The 27,958-nt window shown below is 50.3% G+C and overlaps 1 protein-coding gene across 2 annotated transcripts in view; it reads right to left on the bottom strand.

Annotated features, from left to right (window-relative positions):
• LOC142000755 (uncharacterized) overlaps positions 1–27,958 on the bottom strand; it is a 71,710-nt gene that overhangs the window by 12,483 nt on the left and 31,269 nt on the right. For both annotated transcript variants that reach the window (XM_074975281.1, XM_074975280.1), the window contains 7 exons: positions 26,707–26,857; positions 21,012–21,094; positions 14,645–14,800; positions 14,168–14,476; positions 11,340–11,497; positions 5,868–6,067; positions 774–841 (listed from right to left, as the gene is read on the bottom strand). In XM_074975281.1, the coding sequence (XP_074831382.1) occupies positions 774–841; positions 5,868–6,067; positions 11,340–11,497; positions 14,168–14,476; positions 14,645–14,800; positions 21,012–21,094; positions 26,707–26,857 (1,125 nt within the window). The remainder of the gene's footprint in view (positions 1–773; positions 842–5,867; positions 6,068–11,339; positions 11,498–14,167; positions 14,477–14,644; positions 14,801–21,011; positions 21,095–26,706; positions 26,858–27,958) is intronic.

Below are 27,958 nucleotides of genomic sequence, written 5' to 3' on the forward strand. Positions count from 1 at the left end.
GTAATATCGCTTGGCACTTCCATAGCATGTCTCACCTTCAGAGCACTTTACAAACCACCAGCAAATTAGCCGAGCTAGCCCTACCGTCGTCATAAACACCAGTCAGTGCATCGCGTTCCCGGAGCTTGTCAGATAAAATGATGTGCCAGTATATTTTTTCCCCTGCAATCTGACCATCTTTACAGATGGTTGAAACAACCTCCTTCCATGAGGGCAGTGGTCCTAGGTCCTTTTCTACAACCAGCACCTGCTCCTTGGGATCCCTCCCCCCATCCACACAGCAGAGATCGAACTGGAGCCTATTTAGCCATATGGAAAGGCTGGGTGCTGAGGGCCCCCTGAAGTAACAGGTTTGTGGCCCCCAAGGTGAGAGATTCTGCAACTGATTAAATACAAGATGTCATCAAACAGCAAATAAATTATCCCCCCTCCCCTCATGTGCATACATGCTCTGTTTGACCAGCTCTGCTTCACCTAACACCCATCAGAGAGAGGTAATTTTGCCTGTTTTTAAGCTAGGAGAAACGGAGGCATAGAAGTGACTTGTCTGATGAGAACGCATGGCAGGGATTGGGATTAGAACTCCCAGCTCTCACTCTGTGCTGACCATACCTCCCCATTAGCACTCGAATGGATGCTAGGAAAACCCCTACTATTCTTCATTAAAACAACACCTCTTGGGGGCAGGGGCGAGAATGGAAAGGTTCTGCTTGAATGGAAGAGTTTGGTGTCCAATCAGCTTCAAGTGATGACAGCATGGTGACGTCTCTTACCATTGGCTCCTGGACCAATGCCTCTTTTCGGGTGTGGATACTCTCTTCTCTTTCAATCATCCCAGCATCTGCAAGAAAAATGAAATGAGTAAATCCGTCCCAGCAAAACCCACAGGGCACTGGCAATGTGACCATTTGGTCCCGTGTGCCGTGGAAAGTTCTCTCTCACTTAGAGAAAGAAAGTGAACTGATCACTTGTGCCTATCTGGGAAAGACACCGCATTGGGCTGTGATGAAGCATCACTGGAACCAGAGAGCAGGCTAGTTACCACACTATGGAACAGGTATAGAGTGGAAACTGATGCAGTGTTGTCTGCCTGTCTCTGCAGACAGTCTGACACAATAGCATGGAGGGGTGTGAACTGCTCCCCATTCATTGTAACAGGTTAAGCCTGGTGCCTAACAATAGTATGTTAAAATGTCAACACTGACTGTTTCATCAACGATCACGTTAGTAGGCATCAAGCTAACGTGCTTATTTGCCACGGCTGGATATAAGGACAGCACTCGGGGAGCTAGTTGCTGTCAAGGGCAACAGGGAAAGGAGGAATTCAGTCCCCTGCCTCCAAGATCTGAAGTCACTAGCAGGGGCACTTTCACCGCCTCCTTGGTGCCAAAATTCAAAAACACCTCCTGCATATTCCTGGGTGCCAGAAACCCCCTCTACCCAGCTGCCAAAACCTCTCCTGGCATCTATGGTGCAGATACGTGCTGGCAACAAAAAAACCTCTGGGACTATTGACAACTGATGACATGAGGAGGAACGGAAAACACATTTAACACCAAAACAAACGTACACTCCCAGGAACATGGCACAGACTGGCAGTGCAGGGGGGATGGGTGCAACGTTTCAGGGTCCAAATCTTGGCATCCGTCTTGTGTGCTGCGTAGGACAGTGGCCTCGACTCATTGTTCTCCCCATGTCAAGTTTGCAAGACAGACAACTCCACGTAACAGTAACAGCTTTTGGGGGCAAGGGATTTGTAAGGCCGCCTTTTTGGAGGCTTAACGATCCTTGATGTGCCAATTACACCCATCTGCTTCCTGTTAGGTGGCAAGGTAGCTGGAGTCACACCACAGGGCGATTGGCTTACTGAGCCACCGGATGCTCAGTCACTCCATTTGTACGTTCAGGAATTAGTCTCGCTCTCGGTCCCTTGGGCTACTGCAGAGGCTGGGCGGTATCCATGGAAACAACCCAGTTGTGCAGCCAGTCAGAGCATCGCTCCCGGCCCAGCTGTGCCACGGCGGGTTACAGGTCGGCGCCACTTTGCCCTTCGTCGGCACTTGGCGGTTGAAAATGAAAGGCCGGCGCCCCATGTGGCAAGGGAGAGAGGAAAGGGGAACCGCACAGAGCATCAGTTTGCGGGAAGCAAGGTGGCTCATTATGTTTATTTCTCCCGTCGTACATTTGGGACCCTGGATAGCCCTTTGTTTTGACCAGCGGGAGGCCCAAACCCCACCAGATCTGGATCCAGATCCGAGTGGGTCCAGCTACCGCATCTGGTTGCGCTGGCTCCAATGGTCATGCTGACCACTGCAGCGGCAAGCAGAGCAGGTTGATAGGGGTGATGCAAAGCAGCCTCCAGGATCAGGCTGCCCCATTCGGCCTGGTGTGTAATCTACAGGGCAGGTGCGTCCCAAGGGACGGATGCAGCACCAATCTGTAGCTCTCTGAGGGAACGCGAGGTGCCGCGCCCACTCCTTCACCCCCCAGTCTGGCAGGAGCTTGGAGAGCTGAGGAGGCAACGCACGGGTCCCCTGAGGGTGCACAAAGCAAAGGAGGGGCATCCCATAGGGCTCTGGCCAGTTAGAAGCCGGGTTTATGAGCTGTGAAGAACATCCCAATGAGAATCATGGCGACCACAAGATGGCAGACTGGGGGTGTAAAGCAGGGCGCACTGGAGGGAACCACAGGGTGCTAACAGAATCATGAGATGAGTTTCTAGGATGATTCCCCCATTCAGAAATGATCCCCCCTCCCATTAAACAGCTTCATTCGCTGTAATCTCTAATCCTGGGGTGCAGAGATGGTTCTCCCTCCAGGCTTGTGGTCCAAGTCTGGCTGCATTAGACCCGGTGTCTTTGAGGCCCGGATGCGTTTTTAGTAGCAAAAACAAGCAACAGAAAAGTAGTATTTCTGCCTGAAACGCTTCTCAGGACTCCGGGGGTGGGAAGACAGCTGAGCACTAATCGCCCATTTTGACAGCGCATCATTTATTATCCTTCTCCTAACAATCCTTGACAAGAACGGCCTTAACGAAGGCCGGAGGCAGGGAGTTGGGTCAGTGTTTCTGTGCTGTATGTCATCAGCATTAGCCAAGTTTTCCCTCTTGAAACATTAAGTAAGAGACCAAGAGGCAACAGGACTCCCAATTAGATAGTTTCATGGCCTGGGCTGTAAAGTCGTTCCCTAGGGCGTTAATCCCAATTAAGACGTGGAGGCCAAGTCCTGCTGGTCCCAACACTCCCCCCATCCCCACCCCCCCAGTGCGAGCCTGTTTCCTTCAAAGAAGAGTTTGCTTTGATGTGAGGCAATTAGTTTGATTCTTCTGAGGGAACTTGTCGAAAGCAGGTCATTTAAAGATGAAATACCAGCTGGGTTCTTCTATGGGAAGGGACAAAGCATCCGGGCTTTGAAACAAGAACATGGCTTCTCCTCTCTTTCTCATGCAACCCCCACACTTCTCTGTGTCCAGTTGTCTGGACCCGATCAGCACAGGATCAGTTTAATATCTAACATGTCCAGTATTTGAGAGGTTCTCCTGCACTGGAAGGGCACTGACCCAATGATCTAGACCTTTCCTCCCTATCTTTATTATGGCCTTATTATCTAAGCCTCTGTTAGTCATACCGACCTGCATCTCTGCCCCTCACCACCACTGCTATTCCTAATCCGAGCCCTCTCCCGAGCAGAGAATGAAAACTGTGCCAAAATCCACTGGCAAGGGTTCAGGCTGAGACCACCAAACTAATTTTCGCTTGTGATTTGAACCCAGATCCCCAGAGGCTGAGGATAGAACCCAGGAGCCCTGACTCCTAAACTTCCTGCTCCACCCACTAGGCAACCTAAGGAATATTGCATTCAGAATCCCAGTGACAGTTAGATATAGGTCACTGACCAAAGGCAACAGAAACTTTGTTAGCTCAGCTTCGTCTAGTAACCCCATGCGGTTGCATTGATCAAATCTGCATTAACACGGCTAGCCTTTTAGACCCAAGCAGTTAATCAATATTTGGGATCTTGTGGATTGTTTCAGTTAGGGACAGAAATTGATGATGGAGTCAGGTATTTCTTTGATGCAATCCTGTTTATTTACAAAGAACGTACATCAAGTCCTGTTTCCCTGAACACACTAGGAATCAAAAAGCAGCGAGACAGTTTCTCTGTTCAAAGATTCCAGCCAGCATTCTGCTCAAAAGCTCTCACTTTCGTTTTTTCCCCCTCAAGGTCACACATTTCTCTCGCTGTCTCTGTGGTTTCCTTGTTGCCTTCACTGTTTGAGGTGTTTCTGCCGCTTCTCTCCTGCACACAGATGCACGGCTACAATCAAATATATCCCTCATCCTTGCATTTGTTATCAGATCCCCAGGAAACTCCTGGAACCACATGGCCCACCCACTGCCCAGGCTTGAAAGCAGTCTAGTCCTTGGGCAATCATCTTCTATTGTTTCAGCTATCACTAAACAGAGGGGCAATTCATTGTTCCCTCAGTTTCCCTGTTTGGAAGACTGAAGCTGTCCTGCATGATAACAATGACATGGTACCATCGCCCAACCTTCAGTGTAACAATATTTATACATTGTGCCTGTGAACTGAAGCAGAGATAAAGGCTCCTCCCTCGCAAACCTCAGCTGGTGAATTATTCATGAACCAGATTCCTGGCCTGATGATGGGTCAGACCGGGTCAAATGCTTCCCCCTTCTCCCCTTTTTAATGGCTTCCCTTGCAAATACATTATTAGTTGGCTGAGCCAGTCCGGGGATTCTGAATGCAGTTGGAGCGGCAGAGGGTACAACTTAACATGTGCCAAATGGGTTTGAGCGCTGGTCTCCCCCAGCTGCTCAGACGCACAGACTTTGAGTCTTCCAAGATAGTTGCAGCGGCTGCAGCTGTCTGACTGACTAAAGGAATTAGCTGGCCTTTGAAATGGCTTGCGCTTTGCCCCCAAAGGATACTGGGAAATTCATCGCCATGATTAAGATTGGAATCCCTCTTCCAAAAAAAAAAAAAAATCACATGGGAGATTGAACTCAAGTTTTGCAAGACACAGTGGAAGGGGATTCTCCATCCCTCTCTTATAGATGGGAAACAAACTGCCGCAGCCTGTGTGAATTCCTGGCACATTGCTTTAGTGCGTATGACGTGCATGGCCTGGAGAAAGGGGACAGGTCAAGGTTGGATGAAAGGGCCGCCCTATCCCCAATAACAAGATGATGCGCTGCACTCCTCCGATGACAGAGGAGGATAAGGGCAACAGCCTCTCCTGTAAATTACTACAGGAGGCGGGTCCTTTCTCCATCTATCCCTAGGAAAACAAACTCCTTAGTCATCCATAAGCGGACTGCAGATGTTACGCATGCTTCCTCCCGGACAAAGGAGCAGGGAGGATGTCAGGGGATTCCCAGAGCCAGGCTCCATTTCTGCACTTTGCAAGGCAGTGAGTTTTTAAAATTCCTAGCAATTGTACCTCATTCGCAATGAAACATGCCTTGGTTTATCTGTGCTCTGAGCCTCTCGGCGCTAACCCTAAGCAGGGCTGGGCCATGACAGTATTTGAATGGGAGTCCTCCCAGGAACAACGGGGGAGTGTATGAATTAATGCTAGAGACACTGGGGGCGGCAAGCATTCTCCTGCAATGCTGAGAAACTAAACAGGACCGAGCTAGGGCATGAGGCAGAGGGAACAAAAGGGACTAGAAACTAGGGCAAAAATGACCAAGTTTGGATTATTTAAAATACATGATATCTCCTGACAAAAATTTCAAATTAAAATTTCTCTTCGAGTTTTTGAGAGACTTCCTTTATTCAAAAACCTCCCCCTTGGTAAGCACAGGTCATTATTGTACTTCACTGCATTTTGGAAACCATACCCATCTCAAGTTCCTCATCATCCGTCCCTTCCTTGTCTCCTTCCCGATTGGCTATCGCATGCTCTGCCCCTCTTTGTTGATTGGCCAGCAATAGATTGCCATTCTGCTCAGGTCTGGTGTCAAAGTGAAGGTGCTTTGGGTAACCGTGCACTTGTTCCTCATCCATTCGGGCATTCACTTTGTTAACAATGTCTTGCCAGCTGCAACAAAGAAAGAAATAAAAACAGAACAAGCCACACAGCTTGTTGGCATTTCATAATCTAAACGCAAGCAGGGGAAAAAAAAACCAAACCAACACAAAGAGAAACCCACCTCCCACACATGCAAAACTGCTGCCTAATTGTACGTCTCCAGCAAAGGGGCCAATAGCATTAGTTATCCCTGCAAGCTACATGAAAAAGCTACAGAACAATTAATATGCTACACAAATGCCAAATAAAATATGCTTTATAAATGCAATGTATTGTTAGAACTGCTTTAATCTCTTATTCATGCCCTGTGATAAATTATCCATATAGCAGTGGCAATATTTTCTAACTCCAAATTGATACATTTTCATGCTTCCCACATATTAGAAGGCATAAATTTGCCTTTTTGGAAAAATACCAAACCGAAAGTCCTCTAAATAAAGGCTGAGATATAAAAAGTAATAATGCTACGTGTACCATAGTCTTCTAATAATTGGTCCAAACTCTGAAGAATCATCATTGAGAACTCTAGAGTCTTGAACTACGAGTGTAGAAAGCTTTTTTAAGAAAAATAACGATCCAGTAAAAGCTTTGTCATCCGGCATGTTGGGGGAATGGGGGAGTGCCAGTTAGTCAAATATTCCGGTTCACTAAGAGTTATACTTACCGATGGAATACCATTTTTCCGGGATGAGGCAGGGAGAAAGGGTGTGGGAGGGGGTACGGGCTCTGGGCTGGGACCAGAAATGAGGGGTTCAGGGTGCGGGTGGGGGATCCGGGCTGGGGCAGGGGGCTGAGTGTGGGAGGCGTGAGGGTGCTGACTCTACGGTAGGACTGGGGATGAGGGGTTCGGGGTGCAGGAGGGGGTTTGGGTGTGGGAGGGTGCACAGGGCTAGGGGTTGGGGTGTGGGAGGGGGTGCAGGGCGTGGGAGGGAGTTTGGGTGTGGGAAGGGGCTCAGGGCTGGGGCACAGGAGGGGTTTCGGGGTGCCACATCTGGGCAGCGCTCACCTTGGGCAGCTCCCCACAAGCTGCGACATGTCCCCACTGCTCCTAGGAGGAGGCGCAGCAGATGGCTCTGTGAGCTGTCTCTGCCCACAGGTACCCCCCCTGCAGCTCCCATTGGCCACAGTTCCCGACCAATGGGAGCTGCAGAGCCTGCACTCAGGGCAGGGGCGGTGCACGGAGCCCCCCCATGGCTGTTCCTCTGCTGAGGAGCAGCAGGAACACGTCGCCGCTTCCGGGGAGCCACACGGAGCCAGGCAGAGAGCCTGCCAGCCCCGCACCAACCGGACTATAAACCAGACTTTCAATGAAGATCAGAAATGCCGGTTTATAGAGACTTCTGGCTGGTAAAGTGCCAGATAGCTCCGCTTTTACTGTATAAGGAACTTCTTGTAGTGTAGCACGGCAGATAGCCTTTTCCTTGTCTATTTTAATAAAATCTCTCTCATAAGCTCTTTGTAATAATTGTGACAGCTGTTGTGGTGAAAAAGTCTACTTGGGTGTCCTCTTTCGGAGAGGTGGTGGTGGGGTGTCTGTCTCTGTTAGCGCCCGACCTCTGCAACCAGCCTGCGAGCCTGACTCTGAGCTCTGGGGAAGAACGGGCAGCTCCTTCTGGCCAGCCATGAGCTAGGCTGGGAGTTTGATCCTTCCCTGTGAATGCTATGCCTCAAACATGCGCCTGTTGCTACCTGGATCCACTGTCTGTCTGTCTGCTTCCCTCTTGGCACAACAAGGCTTTAATGATGGTTGGCAACAGGACAAATGCTAAATGCCACACCCTTCTTCTCCTCAATGCTGCCATCTCTGCATGGTACCTGTACCAACCACTGAGCTCACAAGCCCATCTCTACATGGCTAGTCAGAGGCTCCACTCCCTGTCTATAAATGTGCATTACAGATGCAGAGATGGATTGTGGAGGGGGCTGTAGAGGGGTGTTTAAGGTAGAATACCTATGCAGACGTTCTCATCCAGTGCCAGAGGGAAGTGTCTTTTATGCAGGGTACAAAGATGGCCCAGACTTCTCCAACAAGGGGGTCTGTTCTCCACCCAGCTCATTGCAGAAACGCCACATGATGGACAAGATTCAAATCACCCAAGCACTTAGCCTCGCGCTTCTGAAGATCTATAACACACTAAGAGCCAAACCCAGACCTTGAGATTCACTCGAGTGGCACCTACCTACACCAGACCTGAACGTGGCCCTGATTTCTGAGGAACGACTTCAAATTTTTAGGGGGTGAACCTAAAGGTTCAGAATCCAGGGAAAGCCCCCAGAAGACCAGTTTGCTTCTCTGAACACTTTGTTCCTGCGAAAGCAGCAGGGGAAACTCTCCAGAACAGCTACAAACCTTTGCAACATTTCACCACTTCCATCACCAATCCCAGAGGCATGGAGACTTTCAGGAGTGAAAAATGATGGGCACTACCAGAACTTTTAAACCTCAAAAAACGGCTTCAGTTCACAATCAGATTCCTCCTTTATACAGCCTGAGATCCCCAATTCAGATGCACACACCACCTGAGATTTTCAAATCTGCCTGAGAGATTTGGACACCCAGTTGCCATTAAAATTAGTGGGACTGGTGCATTCAACTCATATGTCTACTTTGCAGGTTGGCCCTGGGTCCTGGCTCATGCACATGTGAGCACGTTAGCTAAACCCGCCTCCGAGAATCCACATTGCTATGCCATACGTGCCCTATACTCTGTAGACCTGTGTCCGCACTGGGGCTGCAGCTACCTATGCCTGGCGCAAGGATTTCTGGGCGTATCCCAGAATTCTTGGTGCCTAGCCAACTGGAGCCACTCTAGGATTTGGTTCCTGGCTTGTAGAACTTGTCTGTCCTCCCTGAACCCTTGTGTGGAAGTGGTTTCAGCTCGCCAACACCAGCTCCCTTCTGCCTGTTCCCACCGGGCTCAGCTGCTGCATTTAAAGCCAGCACACTGCCACTGCGCAAGCTTTTAGAAAGGAAATTGCGGCCAGAATATCATCCTGGATCACCCACCACAGAAACAATCAAAATGTAAATCAACTATCAAGGGCCTCTCTGGAATCTGCTGATCTAATCCACCCCTGCAATAATTCCTCGCGTTGGACAAATGGCTTCTTTGCCTCTGGCAGGCTGCGTGTTATTTTTGGCATGGACATCTCCAAGAGAATGTCACCTTGATGTTCCCCCACCCCCTCAAACACTATCCAGGTAATAGGACAGTCCCTAGCTGCTCTGACGACTTCTTGACCTTAGATCCATTCAGGGAGAATGCTGGGTCAGTGCCATGCTGTGGCCTCCTTCTCCATGTGCCAAACAGCTCAACGCTTGCGTGCTCGGACTTACTTACTGGTGACAAACTCCCCTCTGTGTTATATGCAACCGCATATAGCGCTGGTGCCTTTAGTGACACCCACCTCCACTGAGGCTCTGGAGCCCCGTAACAACAGAACCCCTTCCGTCTAGTATATTTTCTTAAAGCCAGGTTATTAGTATGATTGCTGTCTCAGTGGAACGTAGAGGACCAGACTGAGACCAGGGCCCTGCTGGGCTACATGCTTTACAGATACATAAGAAGAGGCAGTGCCTGCCCTGAGGAGCTGGCAACCTAAGTGAACAAGAACAAGGGGGAGGAAATGAACTGTTACTATCCCCATCAGAACTCAGTTGACAATTCAGAAGCGGTCTCTCCCCCAGCTTGACTGCAGCTGCAGATCTAACAGGAACTACATCTTGTTTGTTTCAGTAAAGTAAGTAGATGTAACTTGGAGATATGTAGGGAGCTGATGAGCTGAGAAAGATGCTCTTTTTGGATCATAGCCAAACTTGGAAGAACTGCAGTATCAGAAAGTGTTTTCACATGCAGAATGCTCATTCTGCTAACTGGTCAGCTGAGACCTTCACTTAGATGGTCAGCTCTTTGGGGGCAGGGACAGTATTTTTGTTCTGTGTTTGTACAGCGCCTGGCACAACAGGTCCTGGTCTATGACTAGGGCTCCTAAGCGTGAGCGCAATACAAACAATAAGTATTCATTTCATGATCTGAGTGTAACGGTCTCCACCTACTTCTGAATCCACCTTTATTTGTAAATTACCCAGAGAGCATTCGTCTCCTCTCCCCTATACCATGGAATGAAGGCTGAGCGATGGAGGTTGCTATGTACAAAGAGGCCTTCTGCATTTGTCTAATAAAAACTACAGCCCCTCAAGAGGCTCGGAAATTTCCATACTAAGGCCTCACCTAAATTCAAGTGCATCTATTCAGGAGAATGCGCCAGAATTTAACTCAAGAGATTTAACAAACATTTTAAATCAGTGCAACGTTTATATGTAGACAAGGTCTAGGTGTCCACCTTACAATCATGTAAGGCTCTTCAAAGAAGCTTCCCCTGCTGGTATGACGGAGACATGGACCCAAGCAGCAGCTCCATCCACAAGATGGAAGAAAATCCACAAATGAAAAGAGGATAGAACCTTCACCTCAAACCCAGATGCAAAGCCAGGAGAAGTCAGCATCTCAATTGGGGCCAGTCGCCTGCTACTTCTCGATTACCATATAACCTTGAGATTGACAAGCCTTCAGATCTTGCTTTGGTTGTTCCCACAGAGCTTGATGGATTACTAATTAATTAGTGGAAAACATGAGTGAACCTCAGCTTTAATACACAGCTTAATGCCTCTTAATTAGAGAAGCTGATGGGATCCCTTAACGGCCCTGCTGCTGAAGATGTCTGGCTTCCACTTTGCTGTATTTCTTCAGCTTGCTAAACAACACCATTTTTATTTTTAAGTTCCCCTCCACAGACAGGTTGGCAGAAGTCAACTCAAAATTCTGCTCTGCCATTTCTTCCAGCTAAGACTCAATCCATGCCCTGCACCCTGCTCAACAGAAGCTCCTCAGTCTCTCCTTACTGCACAACACCTACAGGACTGGTAGACAAAGCCCACCCTGCTGGCTAAATGCAGCCCATGGAGAGCTCCACAACATGGCGCCCTGTTGCCCTCCCCTTTCACATGGAAATGGAACCCACCAGGCCATGCGTCCTAGCATGCAGCGCTGCATCTTGACACGAGTGGCCTGCAGCTTGAAGCAAGACGGATGTTTCACGGGCAAATCAAGAAAGAGCAGAGCATGCTAGGACCTGGAGTCTTCATTTGCAGCTCTTTATATGGAAGATAACACTGAACACCCCAGCAAGGGGAAGAGTTCAATGGGCCAGTCTTGATGACTTTCTTTAGCATTCTTCCCCCTAAACTCTGAGGGTAAGAGGAGAGCCCTGCAGTACAAACCTTTGCATCTGCGCCTGTTTGTTCCCTGCCAAGGGATGGTTGGCTGGAGCCGCCTCCTTCTCCAACGTAGATGGGTGTTTCAGATGAGGCACCACCCGTCTGGGAGCATTGTTTTCCTCACTGGTTTTCCCCTGAATGCTCACCACCACCTTGTGATCCTGCAGAGAGGACAAAGATCTGTACAATCTACCTGGCCTCTCGGACCCGCACTGCCGCCTTGTGTTTGGAAGGTTCCTGGTTTTGGATCACATCCTTCATCAGGGAACACTGGGACAAGAATTGCTCTGCAGGGGAGATGCATTCCCTGCCAGCCATGCTACCATTTTCTGAGAAAAGGAAAGTAATTCATGTCCCAGCGAGTTAAGAAAAATACCTTTCTGTTGGGCGGGCTATGTGAAATGTACTTGCCCTGTCCTCAGCAGGCCAGTGCCCATGGGACAAAAGGGCACCTTAAAACAAGGGTACAGTAATTACTATGTAACTACATTGCGATTAGTGTTATTATACTGTGGTTTGGTTTGTCAGGATGTAATTAACACTTACTCATCTTCACAACATCTCTGTGAGACAGGCCGGTGCTATTAACAACTCCATTTTACAGATGAGGAACTGAGGCGTCAAGTGACTTGTCCAAGGTCACACAGGAGGTCTATGGCAGAGTAGGGAGTTGAACCCATTCTTCTGAGTCCCAGGCCAGGGCCCTAGTCACTGGACCATCCTCCCGAGTACATACAGGATGTCCTTACTCAAGGCTGAGACCAAGAGTGTTTCTGGACCAGGCCAGCCGTGAAAATCCACATCCACATGTGGTTTGAAACATAAATATAGTTTGGGGGGTCCCCAACCACAGGCTGCATAAAAGATGCCTACAGTGATGCACAGAGAGAGAAATAGGCACTGACTGATCAGGGACCAACACGGCCAACAGCCAAGATTTCTGGTGCCTCTTTCCCCCACCTGCACTCTAGAATGTATCCCCTGCCCCCGTCTCCAGTCTTCCCGCATACACCAATGCCCAGCTTCACTTCGCGGGTCCCTGCACCTGGCTAAGGCAGCATTTTTAGCTCTACCTGCCCATCACCGTGGGACCCCGAGATGTGGGTTCCTAGCTCTGCCGCAGACTTGCTGTGTGGTACCAGGAGAGTCGCTAACTGGTGGGAGTCAATGGGAGCTGTGGGTGCTCAGCACCTCGGGAAAGAAGGTTCTTAATCTCTCTAAAACAGCTGCAATATGGGGATGATCATATTCCCCCACCTCATTGGGCGGGGGGGGGGGGAGGGGACAGTGAAGGGGGGTGTTGGGCAGATAAATTCATGATGGCCACAAAGCACTCCGATGCCATGGTGAAGAGGGCAATAGAAAAGGCCATGAATAACTAGGATAAATATGGATGAGCAGTGCCCTCCGGAGCTAGATGAATGCAAAGGAGAAGGAGAGGACTTGGCTGGTCACCCACTTATTCCCTGTCCATTGGCTGACGGTGGAGTCAGCTCCACTGACTGCACAGCAGAAGAACCAGCCTGTAGCTGATCCCCATGGATTTTATGGGCCTCATCCAAAGCCCATTGGAGCAAGTGGACAGGATCCTCCTAGTATGTGGCTGAAGCCCTAGGTCCACCTCTGGGCTGTAGCTAGACGACGAAGAGGGGTAGACAGGATGAGGTTAGATGAAGACACCTACGGTGACCTATCTGCAAAGCGAGCATCCTCCCAGGAGCAGGAATCCCCGCTGCCATAGGACTGCAAGCTCCAGCCCTTCTCTGAACTACTGTCCAGCAGTTTGCAAAGGGAGTGACTCAGAGTCTAGCGAGAACCGGGAAAATGAGAAGCAGAAACAGTCCGACCACTTCATTAAGTCCTGCTTGGCTGCCCCGCAGGCTGCAGTCAGCACTCTCCCCCTGGAGGAGAGCACCCAGGGAAAAGGAAACGCAAACACCTCGCAAAGGATGTTTCCTGAAGACTGAGCGAGAGAGGGATCCACCTTTCTCTTCAGCTCAGAGGGAAGAAATCTGCAAATGGAAACCAAAGCTGGAAACCAAAAGCGGTCAGACTCCAGGGGAGGAAAAAAGTCATCTCTCACGATCAACAGAAATAAAAACACCCTGCTTGTTCACAATGAATCTAGGGGCAGCAGTTGCTGCAGAGTAGCCCATTAAACCATGCCACAGCACTCTGGGGACCGGAAAATGGTGGGTGCATGTTAATATTTAGGGAAACGGTCAGATTCCAGTGCAAAGCTGCTCAGAATTCAAAGTCTGCCACACTTCATGGCACAGGCACCCCCTGAAATTTTTCACCTGGGGCGCACTCACCCTGCAGTGGTGGTGGGGCCTGACTCCCCACCCTGGTCATCATGACCCAGCACGCAAGATCGCAGGGCCACTCACCAAAATTTGACCTGGCAACTCCGTCTTGATGGAGGAGCTTCAGAGCCAAACCTGAGTGGCGCTGAGGCACTGCACAACAGGTCACAATGCCACTCGGTTTGGGGGCCCCCTCAAATGGGAGCCTGGCGCAAACTGCCCTTTTGGACCCACCCTCTGGGCAGCCATGTCCCCTGCCAAGGGTATGCACTGTGAGTAACGTGTGTATGGCTGCGGGCACCACTGCTTCATTACAGACTGCAGGAATTGACTCATTTTTGTGCTGAACGATGTCTATTTCCCAGGACAGGGGGCTGGTTTCACTTCCAAATTTAAAATGAGGCTGCTGGACCCAGACAGACCCTGTGGTTCTCGCTCACTCCCTAGCTCCCAGCCTGTGCTGTCTAGTCACAGGCTCTCCCTAGGTCCCGGCCTGGATTACACAGCTGACTGCGCTCCACTTACCGAGTTCCCATTCTGCACACTGTTCACTGTCCGTGTGAATCGGATCACAGGGCTGTCCCCGTGCCCCTGTGGCCAGGCAGGCAGGGCTGCTGGTGGTGGGTTGGCTTCCTGCAGTGGGGCGGGATGGGCGAACAGCACATTGCCCTGGGGCCTGGGGCCATCATTATTATGCGAGGTCTGGCCTTGGGGCAAAGTTCCCTCTCCCTGGCTCCTGACCCCAGAGATCTGTGGTCTTATCAGGCTCCCACCAGGGGGCTTCTCCTGATCCACGGGGCTCAGCGGCATTTTGGCCCCGTTGGCTGCAAACACCTGGAAGGAGGAGAGAAGGAAGAATTTTGCAAGGCTGCATTAATTACGGAGAGCAGGAAGGGAGAAGAATTAGCCCCAGGTACTCAGCCACCCCATCAAGCAGCATTCCTCTCCCCAGGAGACTTCACATGCCCAGGTTGGAACCCAGCAAGGCCCAATGCCAAGTACCTTCTGCCTAGAGAACTGTAAATGGTTGCTGCCCAGCACCGGGGGCTGTTCCTTCAATGCCTGGAGCTGCTGTTGCCCCTTCACAGGTCCCACTTCCTTGAAACTTGGCATCTTCTGCAGAGCTTCCTTGAGCTGCCTGAACTCCTCCATCTGGGTCTGGGGCAATGAGAAGGGCAAATAAACACTCAGGTGACAAAGGGTTAATATTTCCCCGCTGGGAAAAGACATCACTACAGAGTCCTGCTCTCCTCTAGGCTGGGGCGGGGCGTTCGTGTGCAAGTAGGAGCTGGAGAGAATTCACATCTATTGTCCAGCACCACCCCATCACTGACTGCAGCAAGCCCCCAAGAAGAGCTAGTCTCCGCCACGGTCATTCTCCCATCTGTCCCAACTGCACGGATGTCCTGCATTTCAGACTCAGTTTTTCCCTACCCCAGCAAGCCCGATGGCGTCCAGCTTTTACCATCCGTTTTTTACATCGGAAATGCTGACCCATGAAACCGACTTTTCAAACAGTGCTATTCACAGCCTATGTTGCAGAATGGATTCCTTCTGCACTTACACCTCTGATTGTCTGGTCCCTTTCATTCTGGGTCACATGTACATATGTACGTTCGGGTCAAGGCTCTTTTCCATGGAACCATTTCTCAGTGGATGAGTTCATCTCAGAGGGATTGACAATAATTGGCTTAATTCTACTTGACAATTCAATTTACTTCAATGAAAATGGATTCCCCTGGACTCCAAGGCAAATGTAACACTTTTCTCTTTGCTGCGGCTTATCAGCTCATTTCCTCCCTCCCCACCCTGGAAAGCGAAAGGGCTTGAAAAAGCCTTTCAGGAGGGGCTTGGCACGCCTCTCCGTTTTATTCATAGGGAAGTCTGCGTGGGAGGAGGGGAGGGGAATTCTTTTCATCTGATTGCCAAACCGGAGTTGGGCGATAAGTCTTCCAAGCAGAGAGGAAAGTTTGGGAGGAAACTTCCTTGAGCAGAGGTTGTTGATTTCAAGTCTCTCCTTTGAGATCATATTTTGCTTTGACCTCAGGGGTGGCAGTGGTGGTTTTTTAAGAACAGACAAGGCAGCACAGGAAAGGAGGTAGGGAATGGGTTGTGGGACACAGAGGATCAGCCCAGCTGGTAGGAGATTAGCTAGATTAGAACAAACCAGAGAGATTTCATTCTAGCAAACCCGGCACAGACTGATTCACTCTGCAAGGCCTTGGGTGAGAGTCATTTCGCCCCTCTGTGCTTCACTTCACCCATCTGTACTATCAGAACACCAGCTAGTCAATGCTCCTGTCAATTTACTAAGGCGTGCCAAGTGCTTTGCAGTCCTTTGATAATGAGCACGCTCCGTAAATTCCCTTTGCATGAACACTCACCTGTCATCTGCAACAGGAAGGCAAGATTGGTGCAGATCAGCACCGCACTGATAGCAAGAATTGCTGGCTGATGCAGGAATCTGCTTGCTTAGCTACCAAGAGCGAAGTCCTGGCCCCAGTGAAGTCAATGGCAACCTAAATTTAACTCCCTTGTGCATGATTATGAGAGTCTTTTACTGTGTGATCACAAACTCTTTTTTCCACAGGACACAGCACAAGGGAGTGAAATAAGGTAACACAAGCAGCCTTAGTTCTGGCATTTCCTAATTTCCGAGTACTTGACTTTGTACCCATAATAATCTTTTAACATGTTTTTTTAAATGTCAGAGAGAAAGGGGTTTGTGTGTGAGAGAGAGTGTGTGTGAGATACACACACACACAAAATACGCTTCATTTTCCTAACTGCTTTGCTATAATATCCCCAGCACAGAATCCACGAAAGAGCATTTGAGAGGTGCTTAGCTAAAGAATTATTCACCCTTGATCCTGCATTCGCTGCCAAGGTGCAAATGCTCTCAGCACTTAGTGAGCCAGACAAGGGTGTCTGGTAACGGACATGGAGCCTCTCACCGGTAGCACTTCGGGTTTTGACCGAGGCTGCCCCTGAAAACCTGCCACCCTCCAACAGCTGTTCAATGGCCTATACGAGCTGGCTCGGTCTCAATCTGCTTTGTAGAGGACAGGTGCCCACATCACTAAATCCACATTTGAGGCTATTTCTGAGAGTTTTGGTAAAGAGGCCAAAACGATGTAAAGCTGAGCTGCATTTCAATCTGCAGGAAGGGTGCTGTCAGGTAGGGCGGGGGCACATGTCTGGAGCCGCTTGCATCACCTGCTGGTTTTGGTGCTGGTTATGGATGCTGGCCTATTTGAATCTCGGGTGGGAGGGCCTAGGCCCACCCAAAACTAAAGCCCTGCCCCCAAACTGAGGGAGGGGCACCAGCACCAGGACCCAGCTGATTTCTCAGAACAACAACAGGCATAGGAGTGAGGGTCAATACAAGGGCACCAGCTGGAGACACCAGGCAGAAGACGCCGGACAACGCCCACCACTCCTTGAAGGAATGAGCAGATGCTGTCCAGAATTTGTGAAACAGTGAGGGACAGAAGTAGGCCCCAGTGGAGGGTGCTGGATTGACTGAGGTCCTTTATTTATTGGGCACATCACGGACCGGGCCTGTGCGAGCCGTCCCACCAACCTGCCTCAGTCATGAGGAGGAGGGGAAAGGCAGTTCAACCACCAGGCTAGTCTCCGAGTACGTTGGTGGTTGTTTGGGCACCTGCCCATGGGGAAATTTACTCAGCTACCCCCTCATCCATCCAATTAAATGTCACATGGGCCAGCAAACAGCTGTCACAGAGCGACTGCGTTCAGATCCAGAGACCTGGACTTGAGCCAAAAACCGGCGCTGGATTCAGGGAACTAACCTGAAGTGATGAACTCTTCATGATGTTGGCACTCCCTGGAGCCATCCAGAGCAGAGCAGGCCAGGAAACAAGAACAGTGTTGCAAATAAGGGGAAGAAAAATCCCCTCCCCTCCAGCCCTTAGCACCCCCGGCGCCTGGCTCAGGGGAAGGATTGGCTGTCAGCCGCATCCAGCCACAGCCAGCTCCCCGCTTCTGAGCTTAGCGCACAGCCCAGGAGAGTGTGACAGCAGGCTGTTAATTAGCAACAGAACACGTTAATCCAGCCAGTGACATGACTTCAGAAAATATATTGACAAAGCAGCTGGAGGTCTGGCTCATTTCGAGGGCCTCAGAAAGACACTGATGCCCCCTCGGTCTCTCCTGTCCCTCGATAATCTGCAAAGTCCCAACTTTGTCCGGTTTGCGCAGTGCCGCACTGGAAACGCAGTGCCTGCCCGTAATGGGGGCCCCGTGGCCCCCAGCCCTGTCTTGGAGCAGTGGGACTCCTGCAATGTGCTGGGATTCAGGGGCCGTGTTGATCGCAAGCGCCTCTCCAGGAAACCTGCATGCATTACATGCTCCTTGCGCTTCAGGCCTCCCTCTCTGCCCCCTGCCTCAAAAACTCAACCCCCGCTCGGCAGCTTTTACAGCTGAACAAGGACATGTTGTTGGTGTCGCTCTTAGGAACCCTTCCAAGGCCTCCCCCTCTGCAAAAGCATCAGCGCACGAAGCAGCCGGAGAACCATTTTCTACCGTTTGCGAGTGCCTATTTGTATTCCCAAGCGAGTCCCCGTCTCAACCAGGCAGGACTGCCCTGCACTATTTCTCTCTGCAATTAATTGGATAGCCGTCGGCAGAAGGTGACCGAACACCACTCGGGATGGAAACGTTCCTGAGAGCTGGGTTTAATGACACACACTGGTTATTGCGGGAGGAATTAACCCACAGAGAGGTTGGTTAATGCTTACTACTGTCTCAATCATGCAGCAGGGATCATTGTGACTCCAAGGGCTGGGCCCAGCCCAGTGCTCGGAGAGGTTTACAGGTCCTGAAAGCATCTGTCCTGCTCCACCAACCAAAGCACCTTTGCAGCCATCTCAGCCAGAGACGTTCAGCAGCCGCCTGTATTTGTCATTTGTTGTTTGCACGATGGTCGTGTCTATGGACCTCAGTTAGGGATCCAGGCTCCCCATCCTGATATGCCTCACGCAAACACCTAATGAAAACACAAATCCCCGAAGAACTGCTTGCATCAAGAGCTAGGATTAGCAGTGGAGACTTCAGACCATTTGAGAACAGGGGCTCAGAGGATTTTAGCAAAGATATGTTGGAACTCCAGTGGCTGGGGAGGAAGCAAGCTGCTAATCAGAATGGCGTGATCTCACGGTCAGTGGTCTCACACCCTGCTACCACCTTTTAAGAGTGCAGAACAGTTGTCCCTAATACTAGGGGACCCAAAACCTTGCCAGGACCATACTGGTCTCTTAGTCTAGCATAGCGAGGGGCCTCAGCCCCAAAGCTCAGATCCAGATTTCTCCCCAGCTCAGGGTTTTTGTTCATCCCCTTCCAAGCAGATGTTCCTGAATCTCTTCCTCCCCAAAGCCAAGGGTTTTGATTCCCGTTCTAGTAGCATGATAGTCTTGGGACTCATTCTGGGCCTAACAGAACAAGTCCCAGATCAGTGTAACCTTTGATCTCTGGGATGATATTGGGGTTGGGTCAGTTTGGGATAAGCAGAATTAAAAGATGTCGGGGAAAATGTCTGTACAACCAACCTCACAAAGCCCCTGCAGGAACACAGCCTGCAAAGCTCTTTCCAAAGGATTCAGACTGAAAAAAGCAGATCATGGAGGACTCCAGGCTCCATAATACAGAGAGCTGAGTGCTAGAGGTAAGTAGATCTTTGGGGGACTTGCCAGACACTTTTGGATGGTTTGAATTAAAACCACACCGGCTGCTTCCCTTGCCTAATCTGTGAATTGTGTAACTGAGACTTTTGTGCTAGAGCAGAGAGAGGAAAAACAAACAGCCGTTCCAAGTGATTTCCGTGCTGGTGAAGAGCACTGAGGGGCAGCCCTGGAGGCTGAAGGCTTCCCTTAGCGAACAAAGTCGACACAACATGAACAGGATCAGAGCAACCTTCCCCAACACCTCCCTCCAGACCTGCCTCAACCCTCATCTTTGTGCTGAGACTGCTGAGCAGGGCACCGAGGAGAGTCAGTTGCAGCATGGGTCTTGTAACGCAGACCCCTCAGCTGAGACCATCAAGTCACTGCACACAGAGCATCAAAGGGTAACAGCTTCCAGTTGCATTGAACAGCCCACTTACAGCCGGAAGGCTGCATGTCTCTTTGCCATAGAACCGAGCTGGGGTGGGAGGAGGGAGGGCAGAGCTGATCTGGACACTGGGGCTGGATATTGTCTTCCCCTCCTCAGAAGAAGAGACGAAAAGAAAATTCAGCTGGCAGGAGGCTTCCCCAATGAATGATCCATCAAGGTAGTAATGGAGCAGCAGTTCCTTTTGAAAGGCCGGGGGCTCTATTAAAAGCCTCGGAGCTGGAGGATGTGCTGCAGCCCCTCCTAGACTGAACCCAAAAGGTAGGGCATCGGAAATGGAATGGAAGATACCTTCAAGAATCGTCTCCCGAACAAAGCTTAAACGAATACTGAACATACGAAGGGCCTGGGTTGTGGCGGATTTCCGTCCAGCTCTTAGGCACTGGGAGCAAAGAAGGTGGGTTTCTTTCTGCTGTTTAACAACAAACGACCTCCGGAAGATGCCAGGGAGTCCTCACCCCTCGTTTTCAGATGGCCTCCCAGTCTATGCATGAAATCCAGTCGGTCCTCTCCATTCAGGTATCCCACTGGGATGGGAGAGCCAGAGTCAGGAAAGTCTATGGTGCAACTCAGTGTACACCACTGACTCCACAGACAAGCCCCACCTGGGAGAGCCGGCCACGCCCCAGCCAGTGGAGAGCTGTTCCCTTCAGTATTCCCTAGGGCTCTGGCTAATTAAAGCACTCCAAGGATGATGCTCCCGTCACTTCAGTTCAGAGTTTATTCCCCGGGGGGATATTTTTCATTCTTGGGATGCTCTGCTCACATTTCCCTGTGTTCAGCTTCATCCAGACCTCCTGTGACCGCCCCTAAATAAATCCCCTCCCTTCCTAGTATCACACACTTCAAATGAGACCACTGCTCAGCCCCCCCCCCCCCCCCCCCAGCACCTTCTCAAAGCATTCTGCAAGCACAACACTTTAGAAAGTCACTAGTGCTGGTCAAGAGGCCAAGGCACAAACCAACAACAGTGGAAAGCCCTGGGAAACCTTAAGGTCAGGAGATTCCTCATCTCATCTCAGCCGGCAGCAAAGCCCAGTCTCCGATTTAAGGTCTATGTGCGCTGAGTCACTAGATCAAACCGGCTTTACAAGCACAAGGCCTCTTGCCATTAGTCCCTCTGCAACTGGGAAGCCTTATCCAGTTGGTGTGTTTGCTCTAAGCTGGTTATAAACACCATTCACCTGACTTCAGGATCAGGCCACTGCGTTCTGGCTACCTTGTTAACAGCATCTATTACCTGAGCATCAAGCAGCTGAGAGTGGACATCCTGGTGGGCCTGCCGGAGAAGCTTGCTCTCCTCTCGGAGTTTGAAGACGGTATCTGTAAGAGGAGAGAGAGAACACAGGTGAACACAAGGGTTGGGCTAAGCGCGGCTCCTCGCTCGCATCCCGTTCACTCACATGGAACCGCCGGGGCTCTCAAAGCACGAGGAAGAGCAGGTGGCATGACTGGAGCATCCTCTCAGATACAAGCCACCGGCCCCCCCGTCAACCCAAGTAACTCCCTGCTCTAGAGAGGGACCTAAACACCTGATGGCAGCCGGGGGCGGTCAGGGGCCGTCGTCATTTTTATGCCCTTTGCTGGTCAGAATAAGAGGTTTTCCTTCACTTGCAGCTCAGCTATTCTCCTGCCGTTTATTGGCAGGCAGGCAGGCATGCCAGAGCCCCGACTCTGGAAGGGGGGCGCTTCAGGCAGGGCATCTGTGACAGAGTACGGTCAACCCTCAACCACATACAGCAACTGCAGAGCGCATCAGACCGGGGGGCCAATCCAGCACAGCCTCCCGTCTCCTCTCTCTCAGACAACCAGTTGCTTCAAAGGATGGTGCAAGAAAGCCTGGAGAAGGCAGTTCTAGGTTAACCCGGCCATTGGGAAAGTTACTTCCTAACCTGTTCAGCGGCTGGCTTATGCCCTGAAGCATCAGGGTTGTACTCCTTGCAAACTCCTTGTATCCTCATGAATGCATGAAAGGCTACGCACCAATTCCGACATACTGCATTGCACTGAATACAAGAACGGACTCTGTATCCCCAAGGGAAGAGACAGACTGTGCCGGCCTTATTTTGGGCTCTGCCCAAATACCACTAGAATCTCAAACCTGCACTGGTGTGTATTTTAGCCTGCAAATAGATTGGAGGGACCTCATGGCAAGCGAGAGTGTGGTATTTTCACTCCCCATACAGCCACTGGGAGTGGCTGGGACATTACACATATTGACTCTATTTCTCCATGTTAGGTGTCCTCACACCTTCTGGTCAACTGTCTAAATGGGCCACCTTGATTATCACTACAAATGTTTTTTTCTCCTGCTGATAATAGCTCATCTTAACTAATTAGCCTCTTACAGTTTGTATGGCAACTTCCACCTTCTCTGAATGTATGTATGTATATCTTCTTACTATATGTTCCATTCTATGCATCCGATGAAGTGGGCTGTAGCCCTGGAAAGCTTATGCTCTAATAAATTTGTTAGTCTCCAAGGTGCCACAAGTCCTCCCTTTTCTTTTGGAGGATACAGACTAACACAGCTGCTACTCTGAAACCTAATTACAATGGTGTCTCTATTCACTGTGCATGTCACTCCCGAGGGGGGGAGGGTCATAGCCTGGGTCCAGCGGTTTTTCTAGCCCTGCAGCCTGTGCCCAAGTCAGCTGACACAGGCCAGCCCTGAGTGGTTTATTGCAGCATGGACATACCCAGTGGGGCCAAGATGTCACCTTTTGTCTTTAGAGCTTTTCTCTAGTGCAAGTTCAAACCTGGTCAAATCTGCAGAAAGCAGAGGGGTAGCTCCACATGGCGGGAGAAATCCGAACCGCATGGATTAGCGCAAGGGCCTGTAAGGGGGAGACCTGGTGTTACTACACATAAAGTCCTATAACAAGGGAGTGGAAAAAAACAGCAGGGAACATAAAGTGGGGATGCGCGTGGGGGCCTGGGAGAGAAGCAGACCCCAGCTCGCTCAGCAGTATTTGCAAGCCTCAGAGGTCTTTGAAGAATCAGTATACAGTGATCCAAGGATCACAAAGTGCTCTACAAAAGTGGGTAGTATCTCCATGCTACCAGCTGGGAGGCAGAGACACAAAGCAGTAAAGTGACCAGTGACACAAATGAGCAAGAGCCGAGAACACAACCCAGCTGCCTTGCTGGCAAACACCCATTCTAACCACCTCCCTGGCCCAAGAGTGGGTAATTCTTGACACAACACCTGGTGAGAACCTGGTAAGAACCACCTGGTTTCCAGCTGCTCTGATGCCTCCTTTATTTTCAATGACAGAGGGATCACTTATGCTCTTTCATTGACCGGGGTTTCAGCCACCACCTTCCCACAAAAGAAAGATTTACCAGCCAGCTTAGAGTTAATAATGCAGGAATGGTATCGTACCAAGTGAATGAGCAGCCGGGAAGATGGGCACTGAATGTCCATTATCTCAGGCTGAAGTCAGACTCCTTGAATAGATTTTTTCCCACCCCTAAGTGTTTTTTCTGAGCTTTATTCCCCCTTTGCTTTGATAAAAATAATTTTCCTCGCTGTTTTTCGCTGTGTGTTTCCAAGAGAGAGATGGAATCAAATATTTGGGTAATCTGTTTAGCTTGCACGTAGGGTTTATTTTTCCGCCCTAGCAGCATTACTCAAATATTAGTAAAAAAAAAAAACCCATCAGCAGCTTTCACTCTCTCAGACCCAATCCAGGGGCTAGAAATGAACCTCGAAAATCTCACGATCTCAATAAAAATTGAACTAAATAGACATGCTCTGCAGGAATTAGAGGTATCAGCATTCCCTGCAGCAAATTTTGCCATTAGAAGAGTTTTATGTATGCTTACCGCGAATTGAAAAGGGAGGGTTAAATTTACTCCAAAATGTACCGTATATACTCGTTCATAAGCTGAATATTTTTGGTAAAAAAGGGACGCATCAAAGAGCAGGGGTCGGCTTATAAACAGGCCTACACCAAAATTTGATGATTTTAAATTCTATGAAATCATTGAATTGAATATCTAATACATTGTCATTTTGTTTTCCTGGAGCGTCTGCAGGTATGGAGCCCCTCAGTTCGCCGTTCGCAGCCAATGGGAGCTGCGGGAAGTGGCACACTGAGGGGCTCCGTGCCTGTGAACACTCCAGGTAAACAAAACCTCCTGACCTGCCAGCGGCTTACCCTGACGGGCTGGGAGCCAAAGTTTTCCAACTCCTGAAATATAGGGTCGGCTTATGAAAGGGTCATACAGTTTTACTATTTTTACCTATCCACCTTGGGGGGTCGGCTTATAAATGTACGGGCTAATGAACGAGTATATAGGTAGGTTCTAGAATTTACGAGACCTAGTATCCGAGCACCTCTGTGTACCAAGAGAATTAGTTTGGTGGAGTTTGTGATGGAGAGGTGTGCCAGAAGGATACGTCCTTCTTATCTGTGATATAGACAATGGAGTAACTGCCACAGTCAAAACCAAATGGGGCTGCAGCAGAGAGTTTCCGGTAAATGTTGGCCTGCACTGCGGATCCACTTTTTTTGCACTTGTCTTGGATGTGATAAATGAGAACATCTGAAGGGAGCCACCTTGGAATAAACGGTTCGCTGGTGACTTTGTGATATGTATGGAGACCCAGCAAACCAACTCTGAACAGCGGCAACAGAGTGAAAGTTGAGTGAACGCTGGTAAGACTGAGGTGATGAAAGCTGAAGGAGGAGAACACACCATAAAAACAAATCACAGGCAGACGGCTTAGAGAGTGAAAGAATACCTAGGATCAGTGGTTGCGGACAATAGTGCCCCCCAGCATCGCGCAAAAGCTGCTTCGTGCAAGTGGTGGGAGCTGACCCACATGTGACGAAAAGATGCCAGTAAAGTTAAAAGGAAGAGAACATAAAACTATAATTCAACCTATCCTAACGTACGGAACAAAGACTTGGCCAGCCACACGAAAATAAATCTGAATGCTCTCCATCACAGAGAAGAAGGTGTTGAGATGGTCAGATGTGACAGAAAATGAAATGAAATTATAAGGGGCCTATGATTGGGCCCCAACTGAAGGCAAGTTGAGGGAGATAAGGCTACATTGGAATGGACATGTCCAGCAGAGATCTGAGACTCATAGCGATAGGCCAGCCCCTGCAACAAACATGGATGGAAGATGACCAAGGTGGAGGCCAAAGACTTGGTACAGGGACCAGATATCAGCAGACCTTACAGAGACCAATTTGCAAGACAGCCAGGTGTACAATCATGAGTTTTGGAAAAACTCTATAAAAGTCGGCAACCCCAAACAGGGAAGTGGCAAGAAAGACGATGACAATGACTTCGCAAGGTTAAAATAGCCTGATCCCTTGGCCCTGTGCCATAAGCCACAGGGCAAAGGCTCCATCTAGCTGGCTTTTTGAAATGTTCTTTACACATGTGCTGAGCAGCACCCCTTCTGAAGGACATGAGCGTTATACTGTGTACAACATCCCAGAACCAAACTCAGCACATGCAGTTCATCAAACCGCCAATTGTGAAGCAAGAGATGTGAAACTGGAGTCAGGAGAGAAAGAACATGGGGGCTCAGCCTTCAGCTCCTCAGAGGAGAACAGTGAGGCGAGAATTCAGATGTTGATACGCAGACGGTGCTCAGAGAAAGTAGGTACACACAGGTGTACTATGGGACACAGGCATGGAGAATCCCAGCTAGACCCCGCCCCAGTGTGTTTCTATCCTTCTGCTCCAGCAGAAGCTCATGCCACGTGGGCAACACACTGGCTAGCACAATAGCACTTCAGAGCCTCCGATTTTGGATTTGGAGAACCCTTAGGATCCTCCAGAGCAAGCCATTCCCTTCCGCTGTGCCAGTGTCTCACCATGCAGCACCATGAGGACTCTGGGTAACAGAACAAGGGCCCAGATACCATGGTGAGGGGTGTGGTAGCAATACTTAGACCCAAAGTGGGAGGTGTGGAATTTCAGTACTGTCCTGCCCGTTCCAGGCATTTTGAAAACTTCACTGCCGCAGAGGCCATGTGCCTTCCATGCAACTTGTGCTGAACTTAAAACACTCACCACTTAGACTAGCGGGGCCACCCTTGGGCAGAATTCTTACTCAGAAGACCCTTAACTGGGCTTCCCTACGATTTGCTTGAAGCCGTCAGCGCTCATGATTGATGCTGGGCGACATGGTTCAGCCAAAACTTCCCTCCCGCCCCTGTGAAAAATGCAGATGTGGCGACGCCAAAACATTTTGTGATTCTGTATCCGTTTCACCAAATGGTTCGTGTAAAACAAACAAAAAACCAAAACCCACCCCAAATTAAGAAAGTCAAAACTCCTTTTTGGGTTTGAGACTTCAACTTTCATTCGTTTTAAAAAGGCGTAAAACCCACTGAAAAATCGAGACCAAGCCTTTTGCTTCGGGTCGCATGACACGTCGTGTTCGACCCAAAACACATTTTGGAAACTGCCAGCGAGCCAGAAACTCCTTTCTTCGCCCAGCTCTGCGGGTGAGAACCCTGGGGCCAACAGCTTCTGTTTACCCACAGGACAGTTTCTGCATGGCTGGCAGCAAGGCAAGCTTCCCCACGGTCCCATGCCAACAGGATGCATCCCGAACCGCCTGCGGTGAGAGGCAGTTCGTGGAGCTGAACTCTTCAGGCCTTGGCCTCTTGGCTCAGACTGCCAATGGGGACGGTGCACGCTATGGACCCTGGGAACCAGACTGAGACCCAAACTCACTCAATATAGACCATTAAACAGCTTTCTGTCTCTACTGACTCAGCCTCCCTCCCCTGCCTCTCTCATACACGCATGCCCAACTAGCCTGTACTCTGTTCAGGATCCTTCTGGTGTTTGCGGAAGGGAACAAGCAGGAGCTCACAGGCGGAAGGGCTCCCTCTCCCACACCCACGCCATCCGTCGCGCCTTCTGCTCCCAGCGGCCCAGCTCCCCGCCGCGCTCACCCTGCAAGCCCGTGACTTCACTCTCCTTCTCCCGCTGCAGCTGGGCGTATTTCTGGCTGTGGGTCTCCACCGTCTTGCGATGCTCTAGTTTCAAGCTGTTCTGCTGTAGCTGCAGGTCAAGCAGCTGTTTCTTGACATCTTCGTGCTGGTTCTGAACGGGGGGGGGGGGGGAAAAAAAAAGCAACACTCAGGGCTGGTGCAAATTCCCCCCCCCCCCCCACGCGGCTGTTTGATCCCCTCCGCTGGGACGTTTCCAACGCACTGCCAGCACACGCAGTTGCAGTCCCGCCTCTATCACACCTCTCCAGTACAGGGCCCTCTCTGCAGCCCATCTCCGCCTCACGCCCCCGTCTCCAAAGTCCCCCTGGCACCCAGGAATAGAGTCGAAGCCAAAAGTCCATTCCACGCTTGTATTTCCCCTGGCCCTCTCCCTACCTAGACACGTGCTAGAGTAGTTTACAGAGTAACAGCCCCATGCCCTGCAATAGCCACACCGGACGCTGAAGTGCCCTCAGCTCCACTATGCAGTGCTATTTCCTGGCCTATTTCCAGTGCTGACCACCCAGACAGCATTATTTTAGTGCAATCTCACCAGGCTGGACCGATTCATAGATATTAAGGTCAGAAGGGACCATTATGATCACCTAGTCTGATCTCCTGCACAATGCGGGCCACAGAATCTCACCCACCCACTCCTGGCAGGCATCTGTTCTGCCGGACACAAGCGTCACCCACACCCTCTACTTTACACACATGCCCTGGAGCTGGAGGGACACCTGTCCAGGCGAGAGGGTTGAGCCTCCATGCACCACACAATCCCGGCCTCTTGGCTGAGGCTGTGAAGGCCAGTCAGTCAGTCAGAGCCACTCACGGTGGTGGGTGTCAAGCTGTCAAAGCATTTCCGACAGGATCTGGGACTGTGACCCACCTGCTTGTTTCATTCAGCCCTCTGATGTGTTCCAACCGCCAAGTAACGCTGCCCCGGGTGATGCTTGGGGCCGTGAAGTTCCCATATGGGACTAGGAACTCCTGAGAGCTCGGGATGGGGGATTTGGATCCAGGCTTTTGGCTCATACCCATTATGAAAACGGCAGCAAGCCACAAAACTGCCTGGCCCTTTAAGCCCAGAAAACTTCATATTACTGCCAACGAAAGCAGGCCACCTCCTGCACTTCCCACTGTCATCTCACTGGAGGCTGATAGAGGGGAGGAGAGGGGACGCGGAGATCTATTTTCAGGGATTCTTTGTCCT

The sequence above is a fragment of the Natator depressus genome, chromosome 18 (genome assembly GCF_965152275.1).
Source record: "Natator depressus isolate rNatDep1 chromosome 18, rNatDep2.hap1, whole genome shotgun sequence".
Lineage (NCBI taxonomy): Eukaryota > Metazoa > Chordata > Testudines > Cheloniidae > Natator > Natator depressus.